The sequence below is a fragment of the Phascolarctos cinereus genome, unplaced genomic scaffold, assembly GCF_003287225.1.
Source record: "Phascolarctos cinereus isolate Bilbo 61053 unplaced genomic scaffold, phaCin_HiC Scaffold_4;HRSCAF=312, whole genome shotgun sequence".
In the NCBI taxonomy this organism is placed as follows: domain Eukaryota; kingdom Metazoa; phylum Chordata; class Mammalia; order Diprotodontia; family Phascolarctidae; genus Phascolarctos; species Phascolarctos cinereus.
Window position 1 is genome coordinate 657501653 of NW_027555847.1, and position 18860 is coordinate 657520512.

An 18860-nucleotide genomic window follows, 5' to 3' on the forward strand; every position below is an offset into this window, starting at 1 on the left:
GTCCCTTATGATTTCTCTTTCCCGTTTACCTCTTCATGCTTCTCTTGAGTCTTATATTTGAAAGTCAAATTTTCTATTCAGCTCTGGTCTTTTCATCAAGAATGCTTGAAAGTCCTCTATTTCACTGAATGTCCATTTTTTCCCCTGAAGAATTATACTCAATTTTGCTGGGTAGGTGATTCTTAGCTGTAATCCTATCTCCTTTGACCTCTGGAATATTATATCCCAAGCCCTCCAGTCTCTTAATGTAGAAGCTACTAAATCTTGTGTTATCCTGATGGTGTTTCCACAATACTTGAATTGTTTCTTTCTGGCTGCTTGCGATATTTTCTTCTTGACCTGGGAACTCTGGAATTTGACTACAATATTCCTAGGAGTTTTCCTTGGGGGATCTCTTTCAGGTGGTGATTGGTGGATTCTTTTCATTTCTATTTTACTCTCTGGTTCTAGAATATCAGGACAGTTTTCCTTGATAATTTCTTGAAAGATGATGTCTAGGCTTTTTTTGATTATGGCTTTCAGATAGCCCAGTAATTTTTACATTCTCTCTCCTGGATCTGTTTTCCAGGTCAGTTGTTATTCCAATGAGATACTTCACATTCTCTTCTATTTTTTCACTCTTTTGGTTTTGTTTTACAATGCCCGACACACATTTTATTAAACCTGATTGTAGGGACATCCCTGAACCCTTCAGGGTCATCTTTTCTCATCTGTAAAATGGTTTTCTGAGGGAAAATGTTCTATAAATTCTAAAGCATTAATTATAACACCCCCCCCCCATCATCACAGGTCTTAAAGCCAAAGCTAGATACACACTTGTGAATTTGGTAAAATGAAAAGAAGTCCCTTGTCACTCTGCAAATCAGCTTGGAAGACAGTTCTAGAAATTGAGCACTTCATCTGAATTATCATTAGATTCTCTTTTTGTTTTCAATTTCAGCCTGGTGTATGTTATATATATTTTATAAAATGGGAAACTAAAGTAAGATTCTAATGTCAGATAACTTCCTAACAAAGCAGTCTAAAAATAAGATGCACAGTCAGGAGGGGCCAAATTCCATCACTGAAGCCGCTGAAGTCAGGTTGGGCAGGGACCTGAACTTGTCAAAGACAATGTTGAGGGGGATCACTCATTAGTCAGGGCTAGCCCATGACTGTCAAGCTCCTTTCTAAAGCTGGGACTCCAAATGACTTGCCCAAGGTACTGATAATAAGAAACCAATAACTAGAGTCAGGGTCAGGTGAGGGAGACCAAGGTGTCAAGTGCAGGAAGACAGTAGAAAACAAGGCCAGGAAGATACTCCCACACTAAACTTCTGAGAATCAGTTTGGCAGCTAGAGAAAAAAAGTCGTTTTCCTCTGAGTAACAAAAGCAGATCAAATGAGCAGAGCCAGAAATAACTTTCAATAACACAGGAAACAGGAATGATACAGGATAATTTATAGGAGAGATTTATTTGAAGAAATATTACAACATATAAAAACTACATAAAGTATTAATTTCCACTTGTATAAAGTGGTAGATTATTTAATACAATGCATAATAAAAACAGATTTAAAAATCCAGAATGCACAAAGGGCACCGCACAGTTTGATCACTAAATGATTATTAGTTGATAATCTGAACATCACAAAACAGCTCAATGTCAGCCAAGGAGACAAACACTGTTCACAAGGACAGCTGAACAAAAACAGATTTCAGCATGTTCAAAAAAACAAGTCAGTGCATGTTGGAGATCCTGGTGCCAGAAAGGAGGATGATGGGAGATGCAAAGGCTAATCCGTGGACTTTAAATTTTCTTGTTTAATTTTTTCTGAGGAGAAACAAGTTGAAGACACATTTGAATAGAAAGGGACAGCATAGAATAGATATACCAAATGTGACAATTTAAATTTCTGGTACTAAGTAATAATCACATTAAATATCTGAAAATGTTAACACAGCAACAAGTTGATAATGGCTGAATAAGCACAAGTGCGTCACACACACACACACACACACACACACACACACACACACACACACACACACACACAGAGTTTCTAGACTAAAACAGAGCCTAGGGTTTTCCTCTGCACAATAGCTGTTCTCCTAGACACAGCAGGGTGAGTTGTTAGAATCCTCAATCTTTACTTAGCATTTGACACCCAGTAAAGAAATCCATCCAGAAGAGGGGCTCTCTCAGGTGATTCCCCTTATGACCTATGGTCTGCTTAGACTCAGTGAGCAATGAGGGGAGGAAAAGGGGAGAGCTGAGCTACCACACACTACCCCTAAAATACAATTGCACACAATCCATTTCACACACCAGAAAGTCCTCTAGCCATACTGACACCTACCTGCGGCATTCTCTTTCAGTATGGCCAACACACAGAGCTTGATCTCCAGGCCTATGGCTTTGGCAAGGGGTGGAGGCACTGCATTACCCACCTGCATGGGAAACAGGAGAATAGAATTTGGTGTTGTGTAATAGGGTCCTGTGCCTAGAAAGATCCCTGTGAACACCTTGGCTTTTCAGCACAGAAGACAGCAGCACTCTGACCAGGTCTTGGAGGACTTGAATCAGGGTGCCATTCTACCCCAAGGTACAATTCTCATTCCATTCCCCGGTCTGCTTTTGAGTGGATCTTGTTCTTAGAGGCCTCAAGGCCACCTCAAGCCTTCTGGTGGGCGAGCCAAATGCAAATTATACCAGATATTCACTTGGCAAGAAAAGACTTCATTTTGTTCATGCATCAACTGCAGTAAGCAATGACAGAATTCCTAATGAAGTGCCTTCTGGTAGCCTCAAAAGAATGGAGGTTAACACTGACCTGTCTGTGTTTATCTAGGATGTTGCCAAACAATCTATAGGTATCTGGGAATCCTTGGGACCGAGCACACTCCCGTACGCTCACGACTCGGTGCTGTTCTGGGTGAAGCACTCGACCCTGTAGACACAAGAATCCATGCCATCAGCTCCCAAGTTTTCCTTTCATTAGAAAGCATGAACTTGCACTAGAGAAAAATAACACTGCTGACAAATCTCCTTCCCGTAACACAACGGCCAAAAAGCAGGATCACCCTTCACTGCAACAACACTTAGGAGACCATGTCCTGGGATGGGGTTCTCCATTGGGACATGGATCACTGGAAAGTATATGGAGAGAAGTGGAAATGAAAACAATGCCCTGAACTGAATGGCCACCTAGCAATGACAAATGGGCCTCAAAATGCAAGGTCATTTGTGGAGCAGTTCTATGGTAAGTAGTGGCTACCAACATTTTTGGATTCCACAAGGGTGGGAAAACAGGTGACTTCTACTTTCTCCCACCAACACGCCCTCACCTGCTTGCCCATGGGTTCAGGATTAGTAACTGTAGTGCTGAAGAAGCCATCCCATTCCAACCTTCCATAGAGCCCAGCCCAATGGTTGTGCCTGTTCCCAGTGTGGGGCAGGCACCATGGAATCAAGGTGTTGAATTGTCTATCTGCAGGATCACATGGTTTACCTGAATGGAAGAAAAACCAAGCTGAAATTCAGTGGTAAATGGATATTTGGTATTTAATTTGATCGATCATTACAATGAAAGGGAATATTGGATTTAGAATAGCATCTTTCGCCACAGATCACAATAAGCTTCAAAGGGATATGCAATCTAAATGTACAAGGTCACTTCATAAGAATAATTAGAGAGTGGAAGGACATCCTTTTCACATGTATGTCCACTGGAGAAAGTTTTTTTTTTTAAATAAATCTTTGTTATTTTTTTGTTCATTTTAACAAAACCTACATTTTCCAATGTATCCCAACCCTTTCTCTAAGGCAGAGAATTCTTAACCAAAACTGGACAGATGCAGTCATAAAATATAAAATGGACAATCTGGATTGTAAAAACTGCAGCTAGAAAAAGAGAAAATATTTGAATAGGAAAAAATCTTTGCATAAAATATTTCTAATAAAAAGCTAATTATCTAGGATATATAAGGAATATACTAAAGAAAAGTCACTAAGCTGCTCATACCTTTTGATCCAGTGATCCCCCTGAAGGACATATACCCGGAGAAGGTCAATGATAGGAAAGGTCAGAGGATCATAAGATCATAAACTCAGAGCTTGAAGGGACTTTAGAATTATCTATCTCATCCAACATCCTCACTTTTCAGATGAGGACACTGAGGCCCCAAGAAGTGAAGCAGTTTGCTCAGGGTCACAGAGCTAGGCAGGATCAGAACAAAATATTCAAAACAGGAAGTAAAATGAGTGCCCAAAAATTGGGTAAGATGTGCCATAAAAAATGACAGATGAGGAATCTGGAGAAATACTGGAAGATTTATATCAAGACACGAAGAGTAAAAAAAGCAGAACCAAGAGAATAATATACATGATGACTACAAAAAAAGCAGCTGAATTCTGATGACAAATTGTAATGAACAATCTTGGTCTTAGAAGACTGATAATGAAGGGCACATTTCCTCTCAGTAGAAGGTTAGGGACTACAGATGTAGTTTACGGTACACACTGTCAGATGTACTTGCTTTCTCTGTCGGTTTGACTTAAAGGTTTTTGTTACATGGAAAGGCTTAATGGAGGAATCGTGGGTTAAGGGGGAATAATTATGATATAATAAATATCAAAAGGCAACAATAAAACTTTAAAATGTAAAACTATGGTAAGGAACTAGGTTTGAAAAGGCCAGTTAAATTTTTGTCTGTCAAGTGTATTGAAACAGGAAGACCACCTATGTAATTTCTAGGAAACATTTTGCTCCCCTCACACAGTAACCCAATGATCTAAGTGTGGTTGGGTAATATGAAGATCACTTAAAATCAATAATGAAGACTGAACATTAACTCTCATCCCTTTTGAGAGAACAATTCCAGGAGAAGGAAAAATACCTACCTTCTGCACAGGAGCAGACACCTCTGAGAGCTCCAGTGTTGCTACGTCCATTCTTCTTCTCATGATGGGTGTATCGTAATTTCCTGGTTGTAGTACCGTCTGGGAGACGGACCTCAATGTTGGGTAGGTCACGCCAGTCTGATCCTGGGGCGAGGGGAATGTGTCTCATTCGGCCAGCTACCAAAGCACTCATATCCTGCAACCCAAATCACCATTACCTTCCCATTGTTGTCTCAAACCCTCTTCCCACCCAGGTTTATCAGACATCAACAGATCAGATTCTGAAAAGTATTTCAGAACTTAGATCATGCATTTTAAAGCAATAACTCAGAACATTTACCTCATAAAAGTGACATTGTGAAGTACTTCTCCTTGTGGGAATACAACTATTCACAGCAAATAATAACTAAGTATCTAAAGCATGTAAGGTTTTTAAAACCAGCTACCAAACTAGACCAATGGAAAACATGTGAAACTTGAGCTACAGCTAGTCTTACCTTGCAGATATGATCCCTGAGGATGGGCTGATACTGTGAGCCCCTGATCTGCCTTTGGAACCAGGACTGAGGTTCTCCATTGTAAGAGATCTCTAGGGCAGAAGCACCATTCCTAATCTCGGGGAGGTCTGACATTGTGTCACGTACAGTGATAGTTCGGAATGGAGCAGAGTTCATTCTGAAATACAGTACAACCAAAGGTGGAAATTTAGATTCTGGAAATTATTTTGATCATATATCATCAATAACAATGCGGAAGAAGGGAACTGCTGATTTTGCAGTCAGTCTATCACAGAATCTCTTTTTCTCCCCTCCAAAATTCTCCTGGTTCTCCTCCTACCTGACCATTTCTTCTCAATCTCCTTTGAGAATAATCATCATCCACGCCCCACACTCTTGACAAGGGTGTACCCTTGGGCTTTGTGCTGGGTCCTTCTCTTTCTACACTGTCTCTTGGTGATCTCATTACTTTCTACAGGTTTGACTACCCTCTCTAAGTAGATGAATCTCAAATCTATATATCCAGCCTTCACTTCCCTCCTAAGCTCCAAGCCCAAATCACCTACTGCTTGATGTACACTTGCACCTACTTGAATGTCCCATTAATACCTCAAACTCAACATGTCAAATAACGGACCTTTTTATTTCCCCCCAATTTGTTTTATTTTTTTATTCCCCCCAAAAAAATCTACTGTTTTTTAACTTTCATATTTCCATTAACAGCACTGCAAGTCTTCTAGTCACCCAGGCTGGAAACCTCAGAGTCCTCTTCAATTGTTCATTCTCCCTCACCCCCATATGTAATCCGTTGCCATGGCCTTTCTTGAATCTGTCCTCTTCTCTTTCCTCATACAGTCACCCGCCCTGGTTCAGGCTTTTAACACGGCTCAACTAAACTATTGCACTAACCTCCAAGTTGGTCTCCCTGCTTCCCTATTCCTCACACAGCTGTCAGCACCGGCCTAACTCTCAATGTCACTCCCCCACCTAAGAAGTCTCAATGGTTCCCTATATTGTCTCTGTAAAAATTTCTGCAAATCTGCTTGGCATTTAGAGCTGACTTCCTAATCGGGCTCCAGCTTATCTTGACAGACTGATTTCACATTAGTCCCCCCACACACTCCATGTTCCAGCCAAACTGACCTACTTGTTTGTTTCCTGTACAGCACATTCCATGTCACATTTCCATAGCCTCTTTCAGACTGCCTCTCTACTCAGAATGCTCTCTGGACTGACCTACATCTTGGAATCTCTGGTTCCCTTCAAGCCTCACCTGAAGAGGCCTTTCATGATGCCTTTTCTTCTTGTTGTTAGCGATCTCTCCCAACCCTGAAATTAACTTGTATGTATTTTATATCTATTTATCTGGGAATATGTTGTCTCTCCCCTACTGAACATAAGCTCCTCGAAGACAAGCGATGGTTCTTTTGTCTTTGTTATCACCCAGGCCCTAACATAGTGGCTAGCACACAGCAGGTACTTAATATGTTACAGAGTTGAATCCTCAACTACAGAGTGTATAAAATAAATACTGCCAAGCCAGACAATACTAAGCAAACTAGCACAAGGACAGGCTACCGTGAAAAGCAGAGCATTCTATTACCCTGTACTGTACACGCCTCCTCTTTTCTCCTTCTTTTTCTTCCAACCTAGGACCTACAGCCTACTAGTAACACCTCTAGACAATTAGCTCTGAGGATTTTATGTAAGGTTAAAGAGCTTGCTGACACCTGCAATAGGGATTGGTTCCTAGGATAAATGGAATACTTCTGCATTCCTTTACCTTGTTATATTGCTAACAAATTTTTTGTCATCCACCACTACACTGAGCTGGCAGGCTCGGGGTGCGAATACATGCAGGGGCTCCGGAAACATGGGGAGTTTCTCGCCTGGGGCTGCAGCCAGGATGATGGCCCTTCTTCGAGTTTGAGCAACACCATACTGGCCAGCCTGGACACAGAAGACAAAGCATAAATTCTACAAAGTTAGCCCAACACACTAGACATTATTTAAAAGTAAAGGTTATCTGTATTTCTGGACTCTAGGTCTACCTGTTAAATGGAAAAAATTGCAAATATGCATAGCAAGGGAGATGTTGGCTTAGGAATAAAAGTTAGATTTATTGAATTTTTATTACTTAAATCAACCACACAGTTTTAAAGTTAATGCTGAAGTCATGCTAATTTATCTAACCATATTAAAGCCCCTCACCATAGTAGGTCATACTAGATTATCTGCTTGTGGCACTAACCAGAAGCTCTCTCTTTTTTAAGAATAAGTTTTGCCAATGTCTTTTGTTTTTACATTAATCATATCTGCATATACCCTACCACCCCTGGAATTGAACCCTCCAGTATTGAACCCTTCCTTGTAGCAAAGAAAATAAGTTAACCAAAAACACCAACATAGTGACCTCGATTGTCAATCAATTCATACATTATTCTGCCCTAGCAGTACCCCACACCTCTCTGCCAAGGAAGGAAAGGTAGATTTAATTTTCTATTCTTGGGAACCATTATTGGTTTTTCATTCCCTCAGAGTTGAGCTTCCTTTTAGTGATAACCATCATCTCTTAACAGTCTCTAACATTCAAAACTGATAACTTCACCATTACTTTCATGTTAAATGACTTGCCTTTAATTAACTTGATAATTGAATACCTAGCCCTGTAACATAACAAAAAATCTGACTTCTATATCATCAGTAATATTCATGTCCCATAAAAGTTAAGAAATCTTGTACCACATACCACAATAAGCTCAAGACAGATATGTGACCTCAATATTAAAAGTCATGCCAAAAAAAAATTAGAAGTGAGTACCTTTCACAGCTATGGCTATAAGTGAATGCTTAAGGAAACAAGGGGGTTCACAACGAAGAACACAGATAATTTCAATTACACGGAATTGAAGAACTTTGATACAAACAAAATTAATGCCATTGGGATAAAAGTGAAAGCAATCAATCAAGAGGAAAATCTCTGTAATAAATATATCTGATAATCTAATATCTAAGATATCTAGTTAGGCAATGAATAGAAATATTGAGGACTAAAAGCTATTCCCTAATAGACAAATAGTTAAAGGATAAATAGTTCTAAGAGAAAAATTGCAAATTGTTAACAACCACAAAAAACATTGCTCCAAATCACTAATAAGTAAAACGCAAATACAACAATGCTGTCATTTTCTCTTATATCACAAATTGGCAAGGATGACAAAAGAGGGAAATAGACAATGTTAGAGGGGTTGTGCCAAGTCAGGTGTGCTAACGCATCATTGGTAGAACAGTGAATTTGATCTGGAAAGCAACTTGGAATTATGCTAAGGTGGCTAATATCATTAGCCTGGGACCTAGAAACTCCACTGCTGGGCATATGCCTCAAGAAGGCAAATGATTTAAACAAACAAACAAATTAAGTAGCCCCATATCCTCCAAAATAGTTATAAATAGCATTTTTTGGTAATATCAAAGAATTGGAACAAAGTAGATGCCCACAAATTGTGGAATGGTTAAAACAAGTTGTAGTACATGAATGTAATAAAATATTACTCTGTATAACAGGAAAAGATGTATATGATGAATACAGAAGTATGGGAAGACATTTGAACTGATATAACATGAACCAGACCTAAGAAAACAATAAACATGCCTACAACAATGTATATGGAAAGAACAACAAAATAATTATATTGATCAAATTATAATGATCATGTCTGGACCCAAAAAAGAGCTATGAGAAGGCACCTTTCTTTAGGGTGGTGGGGGAGACTATAGCTATGAGACACTGAATACAATGTCATATTTTTTTGATGTGAATGTTAGTTTTGTTAACTTTTTTGGTGATCTTTACTACAAGAGACAGATCTCTGGAAGAGTGTTTGTGGAGATAAAGGTGAGAGGAAAAAAAACAAACTTTTTTTTTTTAGTTAAAGAAGAATGATTCAGGGGTCAGCCAAAACTAACCTGCTGGACAAAAATGGGTCATCCTTTATCTAAAAGATATTAGGTATTAGAACTTCTTGAAGTATCACTCTAAATAAACTTCACATATGCTATCAAGAACCCAATTAGCTTAAGAAAACAGGGTGTGAGAAAGGATATTAGTTAAGAAAAAAAAAGTTACAATTTTATTTCACCTTAGGAAAAATGGTTTGAAATGATGTTAGTAACTGGAGTCCATTCTAACACACACTGACAGAAATCATAAGAAGCAGATACGGTAATAACAAGCAGCAACACACTCAAGAACAGAGACCGAGAGGTGCTGACCACATCAGCATCAAATTCCTTGGTTACCTTCGTCTCCCCTGTATAGTGTCAGCATACCTGTAATACGCCAAATGTGCACTGATATCCCATTCGAACTAGACATCGGAGGGTCAGCTTCAGGACCATGGAACGTTTGAATGACACAAAGTTTCTTACATTCTCTAGCAGAAAAAACCTGGGTCTGTAGTAATCACAGTAGCTGCAGGAGAATAGAGATGAGTTGAATAAGATTCTTTGCAAAATGGAAGAATGAAACAACTGAATCCCACAGACACCTTTATTGCTGAGTAAACCAACTGACTGAGCTCTTTAAAAGAGACAATGTGGTAGACTGACCCACATCCTTTGAGTTCTCACTATGTTACATTTGAATCTGCCCTTGAATAGCACTTCCAGATCTTGAAATATATGTAAGGCAGCAGTCATCAAAACCATCTGGTATTGGTTAAAAAGCAGAGAAGTAGATCAATAGAACAGACCAGATAAGAGAAATAGAAACAATGAAACTCAATAACTCAGTGTTCAATAAAGCAGAAAACATAAATTACTTAGGAAAGAACTCCCTAAAAATTGCTGGGAAAACTAGAGAGCAGTCTGGCAGAAACTAGACTTAAGACCAACAAGTTATACCATATTCCACAATACATTCTAAATAGATCTATGACCTTAATATTCAAGATCATACTATTAAAACATTTTTGAAGAGAAGCAGACCATATAACCTATTACATATAGTAATAGGTAGGAGATACATTCTTAACCAAACAAGGAAGAGAAGTAATTACAAAGATAAAATAGATAACTTTGATTATAAGAAACTGAAAAGTTTGTGCACAGACACAATTAATGTACCTTGAATATGTGAAAGGGGAAAACAAACATTTGTATAGAGCCCACTGTGTGCCAGGCACTGTGCAAATATTATCTCATTTGATCCTCACAACAACCCTGGGAGATAGATGCTCCCCATTTCATGGAAGAGGCAACTGAGACAAACAGAGATTAAGTGACTTTCCCAGGGACCACAGCCAATAAGTGTCTGAGGGCAGATATGAACTCAAATCTTCCTGACCCCAAGTCCAGCACTCTGCACTGTGTTACCAATTGTCTCTATTTGCCTCTAATGGAGAAGGGAAATGGTTGGACAGGAAAAAAATCTATGTATCAAATTTCTCTGATAAGGGTTTGGTATCCAAGATAAACAAACAATTAACAAATAAATTATAAGACCAAGAGCCATTCCCCAATACATAAGTTGTCAAAGGATATGAACAAAGAGTTCTCAAAAGAATCGTAAACTATAAACGACATGAAAGAATGCTCCAAATCACTAATACTAAGAGAAACACAAATCCAAACAACTCCAAGGTTATATACCTCCTATCCTGTAAACTGGCAAAGATGAGAAAAAATGGTAATAGTCAATGTCGGATGGATTGTGGAAAGACAGACACACTGACAAACTGTTGGTGGAGCTGTGAACGAGTACAACCATTTTGTTAGGCAATTTGGAATTACACAAATAAAGTACGTAAAAAATCCATATCCTCTAACCCAGAGATTCCATTACTGGGCTTATATACAAGAAGCCTTTGATAAGAAGAAAGTCCCCACATACATCAAAATATTTATGGCAGCACTTTTTGTGACAGCAAAGAATTGGAAATAAAGTAGATGCCCATGGATTGGGGAATGGCTATATAATTTGTGTCACACAAATACAATGCAATATTACTGTGATATAAGAAATGATGAATATGATGAATACATAGAAGCATAAAAAGAGCTACATGAACTGATGCAGAGTGAAGTAGAATCAACAAAACGATATACACAATGACTACAATGTAATTAAAAAGAACAACGATATAAAAAAATCAAAAGTGAATATTGCGTGACTTTTTTGTCAACAAAAAAATACTATCTGTGATATGGGGGTCTCTAGAAGTAGGGAAAAGGATACCGGGGGAAACTATGATGACATATAAAACAACACAGAGCCATGAAAAGTTATTTTTTAAAAATTGTCTTTTTGCAAACAAGTCCCTCTGTAGCAAACTTCCACACAGGAAAATGGAAAGGCTGAACCTCTGTATTCCAACAAGAGTAGGGACTTCCTGCTCTGGAGTGGGGATGTCCACACTAGGAACATAAAGGCTACCTCTGCTTGCCACCCCCCAGTAAGAGGCAAGCAAAGACTACAAGCTAAGATGAGGAAACAGTTATTCCCCAGTGCCATTCACCTGAGGAAGGAGACAACTAGGGAGTTCTTGAACTTGGAATAAGTGCGTGAGTTGAAGCGGTTCATGCCACTAAACCCTTGGCAGGGTGGGCCACCACACAGCATTTCTACATCTCCTTTCTGGGGCAGCTTCTGGCCTAGAGAGTTGGTCTTCTCCCCAGACATAACCAGCTTCAGGAGAACATTACAATCTTCTGTGAACACAGTGGTCCCAGGATTATTCAGTCGGAATGCCTGGGCGGCAGGCTCCCACATTTCAATGGCCCACAGTGTTTCAGATATTCCTGGAGGGGGAAAAATACATCAGCTGTTGTTGAAGGAAGATGTGCTTTGCATGTCATGCATTTTTTAAAGCAAGTCTCTTAGCTAGAAGGATGAGACAAAGAATTCAAGAGTCCCTAGAGAAGAACCCCACAGGAAAACAAAAGGCTCAAACTAGAGCATCCAGAGGCAAAAACCTGCTGCCTTTACCTGCTTGGTGAAAGCCTTCAGACAATCCTCCACAGCCAGAGAACACGTCCAGGGTGCGAAGCTTGGGTAGCTTTACTTCTATTGTTTCCTGCTCACTTGGCTCCACTGCTACAGATTTTCCCCTGCTTTTGCCTGGAGGTAAGGAGAAGCCCATTGCTTATTAGATCACAATTGCTAACCCCAAAGTCACACCAAACACAGGAATTCCACTTTCCTTAGAAATTACCAAAGCCTTACTATTTCAAAGGAAATGCCAAAAAATACAGAATAAGAGAAAAGGAGGGATTTGTTGAAATATAGTAATTATTTCCAAAAGCTCCTTAGGAAATATCTTACAAAGCAAATTATGAAAATAGTTAAGTTTCCTTTGGATTACAAAACAAAATTGGAAAAATCTTTGAAAGTAAGTCTGGAATACAACTAACCTTTTCCTTTTCCCTTTCCTTTCCCTTTATTCCTAGGACTACGGGCATGATTTGGAGGATCTTCAAAACTTTTAGTTTTTGCATTATATGCCTAAAAAGACAAAAACCTGACATTAGTTACTTCAAATAAAAGAATAAGTCAATATAACAAACATTTCATCCATGTCTCAGAGAAGAAGTGACTACAGAGAGCATACTGCCCAACTTCTATAAGAATTCATTCTGTAATACAGCTGATAAGCAGATATCTAATCTCTTCTTCAAGACCTACAGTGATAGGGAATTCTTCATATTCCACAGCAAGTCAGACATTCCACCTTTAAATATTTAGTCCCCTTAAAATATGGTATCCAGAATTGAAGATAACATATATGTGATATGACGAAGACAAATTACTGCAGGACTATCATCTCCCTTAAGATACAGATTCTAAAGGGGAAACTAGGGCGCAGTGAATAGAGCTCTGGCCTTGGAGTGAGAAGGACCTAAGTTCAAATCCAGCCTCAGACACTTAACACTTACTAGCTGTGTGACCTTGGGCAAGTCACTTAACCCCGACTGCCTAAGCAAAAACAAACAAAAAAAAAAGATACAGATTCTATCAACATAGCTGAAGATCAAATTGGTGTTTTCTGTTTTGTTTTATTTTTTCCTATCGTGCTGCACTGCTAACTCTTCATTAAGATTTAAATGCTCTAAAATCCACAGGTCTTTCTCTGTTGGCTGTCTATGATAAACTTGGGTTAAAAAAAAAAGTCCTACAGTAATATATTTATCCTTTTTCAATTTATTCTTCAATTTGGTCCCATCATTTCAGTGTGCTGAGATCTTTTCATGCATCGATTCTTTCATCCAATGTGTTAACTCGTTCTCTCTCCCAATTTTATGACCTGGGTAAACCTGAGAGGCCTTCCCAACACCCAAATCAATTCAAAAGAAATTTGACTGGACCAGAGCCAAAGCTGTATCCTGCGGGCACTCTACTAGACTTCCTTCTAAGGAAACACCAACTGATTAATCATCACCTCAAGGAAATAGAAGCGATCTGAGCCACCAGCAGAATAATCCTGAATACATTCTGTTAAGTCTTCCCCATACTCTATGATACAGCGGCCTTGCACAGCCTTGAAATCCACAATTGCTTCCTCATCACTCCAGTATAGCAGATTAATATCTGCATGATGACTTGCTTTCATCGATTTGTGGGTATTTTCTGGTCTGTAACAAAAAGAATCTGTTGCAAAATACACTTCTAGAAAGAGTATATCCAGAGGGGTGTCATAAAACCCAACCTACCCCTCAAGACCCCTCTACTGACCAAACATGTGGCCTTAACCCTCACCCATCCAACATTTGTCATTGGGAAGAAATTCATTGCAAGATGCCCCAGTTTAAACACACATAACGTGGGAGGGGTAATGTTCTTAGCCATTAGCAAGCAAAGTGTTGTTGTACGAGCTGGCTGGTGCCTGACAGTGACCAGAACCCTGAAGGAATGGGATACAGGATAGGTAAGTTTTGGTAAAGTAAGGTTCAGGTTATGTGAGTGGATATCTCAAAGAAGATAAAAGATTAGTAAATGACCCAGGAAGATAGGGCTAAGTGGTATAAAGGCAGGGCTGAGCAATTTGTAAAAAAAAAAGTGTCAAGATACTAGAAACCGGTAGTGTGTTGAGGAGAGAGGAAAGAGTTCCAAAAGGAAAAGGGAAACCCCTTGTCTTCTTCAGATTTTGCCTAGGCTGACCCTGAAGAAACAAAGGGCTTTGCAAATTATAGTATTAACATCAAACTACTGACACTATCGATAATCACTGGGTATGCACTCAGTCTATGCACCATATTCTACTGTCCAAAGTGCTAAGGAAAATCTCAAATATCTGAATTTTCCATAGAAATGTTCATAACTGAGCACTAAGCAATTTCTTGGAACTTTGCCATTTGCATGAATAGTTAAATTTATAATTGCTGCCAACCTGTAGAATTTATTAACTCTGAGTTTGATGTCTGCTTCATTTGGCTTGCCATTACTGCGTTTGTTACAGAAGATCTCTTTGATACGGCCAATGCGATATGGGTCAGGAGCATCCTGGTTGCTGCCTTTAATATATTCTGAATATTTCCGATAATGTTCTGGGTATAGTTCCTCATCCACAGACTCCTTCTTTGATCTCTTGGTTGGGCTACACAACTTCATGCTGCAGAAGGTAAAGGAGACTTTATCCAGAAAGACCAAAATAAATACAACATTTTAAAAACAGACACAATCTCCCTTGGTACATGATCGGTTTGGTCAAGAGTTACTGTGTCATAAAACTTTTTAAAGCCAGTATGTATGGCCAATAAAAAGTATTGAAAAGACTTAAATTTTGTAGGCTTTTATCACCTGGGGGAAAAGAATTAAATACATGTTATTTTATTAGATACATTCACTTTAGAATCTACACTTCTACGGGACAGTTTCTATTCTACAGTTTCCATTTATGCAGAAGGCTGTGGTAAAAAAATAATTCCCGTCCATGGTTTCACTGGAGGCCATCACCACTGGGTTACCTCCTATTCAGATAGACTTGGCCTTTACTATACCTTAGAAGACACTTATTGCTCAGCTAAGCTAGGTCATATCCATAACCCTGAGGGGGCAACTAACATCTACTCCAATACACAGCACCATTTCAGTCTGGACTGGATTCAGTGGCATGAACAGCTCTCCATTTAAAAAATTCCTTAGCAGTTTCCTTTCTTAAGTAACTTGCTTGAGTTCACACACCCATTTAATTAGCTTCACTTAGCAGGATGAACCTTTCATCTGATTTAAAGTAAGCTCCTTATTTCCTTCAATGTCAAATAAAACACCAGCAAGTGTTTACTGGGCACCTATTAAAGGGATCCTCAATCAATCACAGTCCTCCACCCATGCCTGACTGTGATATGATGATCCTATTAAACCCTGACATTTAGCAAGGCAACATGACCTGTGCTGGTGGAGAAAACAGCCACTTGGGAGAATTTGTAGAGGAGCGGAGAGACCTAACAGATACAGCTGTAAAGGGTATTAGCTTAAGAGTCAAGAGATGTGGCTCTGAGTTTCAGATTGGTCCATCCTGAGCCTCAGTTTCTTCAGCTGTAAAATGAAAATAATCTTTGCCTAGACTACCACTCAAAGTAGTAAAAAACATATGAAACTGTGTTATGTGAAAATGCTACATCAACATAAGAAACTCTGCTTAGAATGCCTGGTATTTCACCAACGCTCTTTGGCATGAACTCTAAATGGAGCCAAATAAGCTTGTCAAGTTCTTAGAGGTATCAACTACTGAGAGATCAATTATATAAGCTTATGGTAAGGTAAGGCTCCCTACCAGGAGCTACTAAAGATGTAAAAAGACAGTCCCTTAAGCCAAGAAACACACAATTCTTGATGCAGAAGGGAAACCACAAGCCAAGTCACTTTTCAGCTAAGTCTCTCCCAGAGATGTACTTCACATGATATGTTGAGGCAGAAATACTGAAGTCCAGAAGAACAGATTTAGAAGGAGAGGTAATAAGCTAACTCAGGCAAACAGGAATTTGTCTTGAAAATATAAATTCCACATTTGAAAAAACATATACTTCTGGCTAAATTCTTCTGAGGGAAAGATTTTCTTACATTTTAAATCACACTTTGTAAAAATAACTTCTAAAAACTTCATAAAGAAATACACATGGATACACTGATGGATGAATACTAACTTAAATCCAAAAGCATCTGGCAAGAAGAAGACTCCATCGCCTGTCCTATACTGTACTCCATTTTTCATCGCCAGGCCATAGAGCACCTTCTGGTCTATCTCCTCCAGAGGCTCTGTTACTCTGGGGATTTCCTTCTGCCTCATTTCAGCAAGACGTGCACAGCTTATACAGAACCTGGAAGAGAAGAGTCAGAAAGCCAGGTGACCACTAGTGATTTAAGCAGAAGAGAACCAAGACCAACTGTCCACCTCTCTGCTGGACTTGCCCTGGCAGAGGTGGTGATTTTAAGAAAAGGAGGCAACCTTTGCTACCCTGGATTCTTGGGCCTTTATAGCTCTGTCTGGACCACATGTTCTTCAATATTCTATTATTCCAAGAGATACAACTCCTAACATTCTTTGTGGCAACAGTCAGTATTAAACAATGGAACCTTTAACTGAACTGCAAACACAGACCTCAGACTAACATAAGCTTTCATTCCTAAACACTCACTTATATTTGTTATCCTCTGTAGGCTGAATCTTTGGAGGAGACTCAAACCTTGCATAGTCTTGATCATACCACATCTGGTAGAAATAGGTTCTGCCATCATCTTCAACCATTTTAATCTCCATGTCCAAGCCCCCCTTTAGAGAGAAGAGAAAACAGGTTTCGCAGGCATTGAATGTGAACATTTTAAGACAACAGAGTGTAGTAGTGGCTAAAGGACCAAAGCTAAGTCACAAAATTTGTGCCTACCTCCATGGACCAGTTTTCTGAGGGAGCTTTATAAATAACATTCACTTTGCCATGGATATAGGAGAGCTGCATATCTTCACACTCATCTACCAAGAAGAGTTCCAGAGGGTCTGATGTTGCCCCAAGGACAGTATCTATCCCAGCACAGAACCAATGAGCATGAAACATCTGTCCACTGCTGTCTTCCCACAATGCAGTGATTCTAGAATTAAAAAGGAAAAAAATTCTAGTAGCTTAATTAAAGAACATTATGTCACATTTATGAAATGTACGAGAAAGGGGCTATTGAATTCTTTTTCCTCTAGAAAAGGTTAGGACAGAATATTATGTACATGGTCAGTCACGGTCTCTGGGCCAGATATTTTTGTTTCATCAGTTTTGTCACAAGACAGGATTTAATCTAGAAGGGCAGGTGGAAAACTAAGAAGAGACAGACAATACAAACCTTGCTAAATATAAGGGTTTGGTGGGATCATCAGGACTGACAGAAACACAGTCTCCTACTTCTAGAGTTTCAGAGTCAATGCACACTTTCTGGTAGTAATCCTTCTTCCCATCACTCTGTAAAACAAAAGCATTATTTATAGACTCAATTTTATATATAACGGTAACTCAGTTTCTGACCCTATAAATTAGAGGGTCTTCATTCCCTCATTCTTTTCTACTATAACTGGAAATTAACAATTATTTTTACCCCACTGAAAATGCTCATGTCTGCAATGGTTGACAAATAGCAACAGGTAACATAAGTCTATTTCTTAAGCATAAAAGAATATATCACTTTAGCTAGTGACTAAGAAAAAGGAAAAAAATATCTTGCTCTCTAACTTAATATATGGGGCAGAAGAAAAGGGCACTTCCTTCCAAACCCAAAAGAAAAATGTTCAAAAAAACCTTCACAGGCTCTTGGGAGCCCAAAGGATTCAAGGCATTGGACTGAATACATTGCCAACTCCCAACTTATATACAAATGCCTCAAAAACCAAGGAAGGGAAAAGTTTAAATGAAATAAATTTTTAATAAAAAATACTTTAAAATATGTAAATATTTTCAAAACAAATTGGAAAACTAACACTTTTAGAACATTCATTCAAAACCTCAATTTCTATGACTATTCAATTTGCTTGGCACACAAGTTGACAAATCTTGCCATTTCTAACTTCACATCTCTGCTGGGTCTGGAGTCAGGAAGACCCAAGTTCAAATATGACTCAGATACATACCTAGCTGTATGGCCCCTGGCAACACTTAACCCTGTCTGCCTCAGTTTCCTCATCTGTAAAATGGGCATAACAATAACACCTAGCTCTCAAGGTTGTTATGAAGATCAAATGAAATATCTGTACAGTGCCTAGTACATGGTAGATGCTTAATAAATCCATGTTTCCTTCCCCTTCACTCACAAAGCTACCACCTCAGTTCAGGCCCTCATCACTGTTTACGTAGATTCTCAACCTTAAGTATCCCTCCCCTGCCCCAGCAATCCAATCCATCCTACATACCACTACCAAAGTAATTTCCTTAAAGTGTAAATCTGCAAACCTAAATAATTAGAGAAATATGAATTGGTCATGGGTAGATTGGGCAACATAATAAAAATGGC

General features: G+C 39.0%; 1 protein-coding gene across 1 annotated transcript in view; it reads right to left on the reverse strand.

Annotated features, from left to right (window-relative positions):
• Nucleotides 1-1429: 1429 nt before the first annotated feature.
• LOC110214165 (DNA (cytosine-5)-methyltransferase 1-like) overlaps nt 1430-18860 on the reverse strand; it is a 50093-nt gene continuing 32662 nt past the window's right edge. Inside the window, exons 18-34 of the mRNA XM_020994912.2 lie at nt 17703-17818; nt 17258-17459; nt 17012-17145; nt 16520-16693; nt 14764-14985; nt 13816-14008; nt 12791-12881; nt 12366-12497; nt 11896-12178; nt 9710-9851; nt 7164-7330; nt 5381-5558; nt 4884-5079; nt 3329-3492; nt 2815-2931; nt 2341-2431; nt 1430-1814 (exon numbers count right to left, since the gene is read on the reverse strand). Of these exons, the coding sequence (XP_020850571.1) occupies nt 1777-1814; nt 2341-2431; nt 2815-2931; nt 3329-3492; nt 4884-5079; nt 5381-5558; nt 7164-7330; nt 9710-9851; nt 11896-12178; nt 12366-12497; nt 12791-12881; nt 13816-14008; nt 14764-14985; nt 16520-16693; nt 17012-17145; nt 17258-17459; nt 17703-17818 (2640 nt within the window). The 3' untranslated portion in view covers nt 1430-1776. The remainder of the gene's footprint in view (nt 1815-2340; nt 2432-2814; nt 2932-3328; nt 3493-4883; nt 5080-5380; nt 5559-7163; nt 7331-9709; nt 9852-11895; nt 12179-12365; nt 12498-12790; nt 12882-13815; nt 14009-14763; nt 14986-16519; nt 16694-17011; nt 17146-17257; nt 17460-17702; nt 17819-18860) is intronic.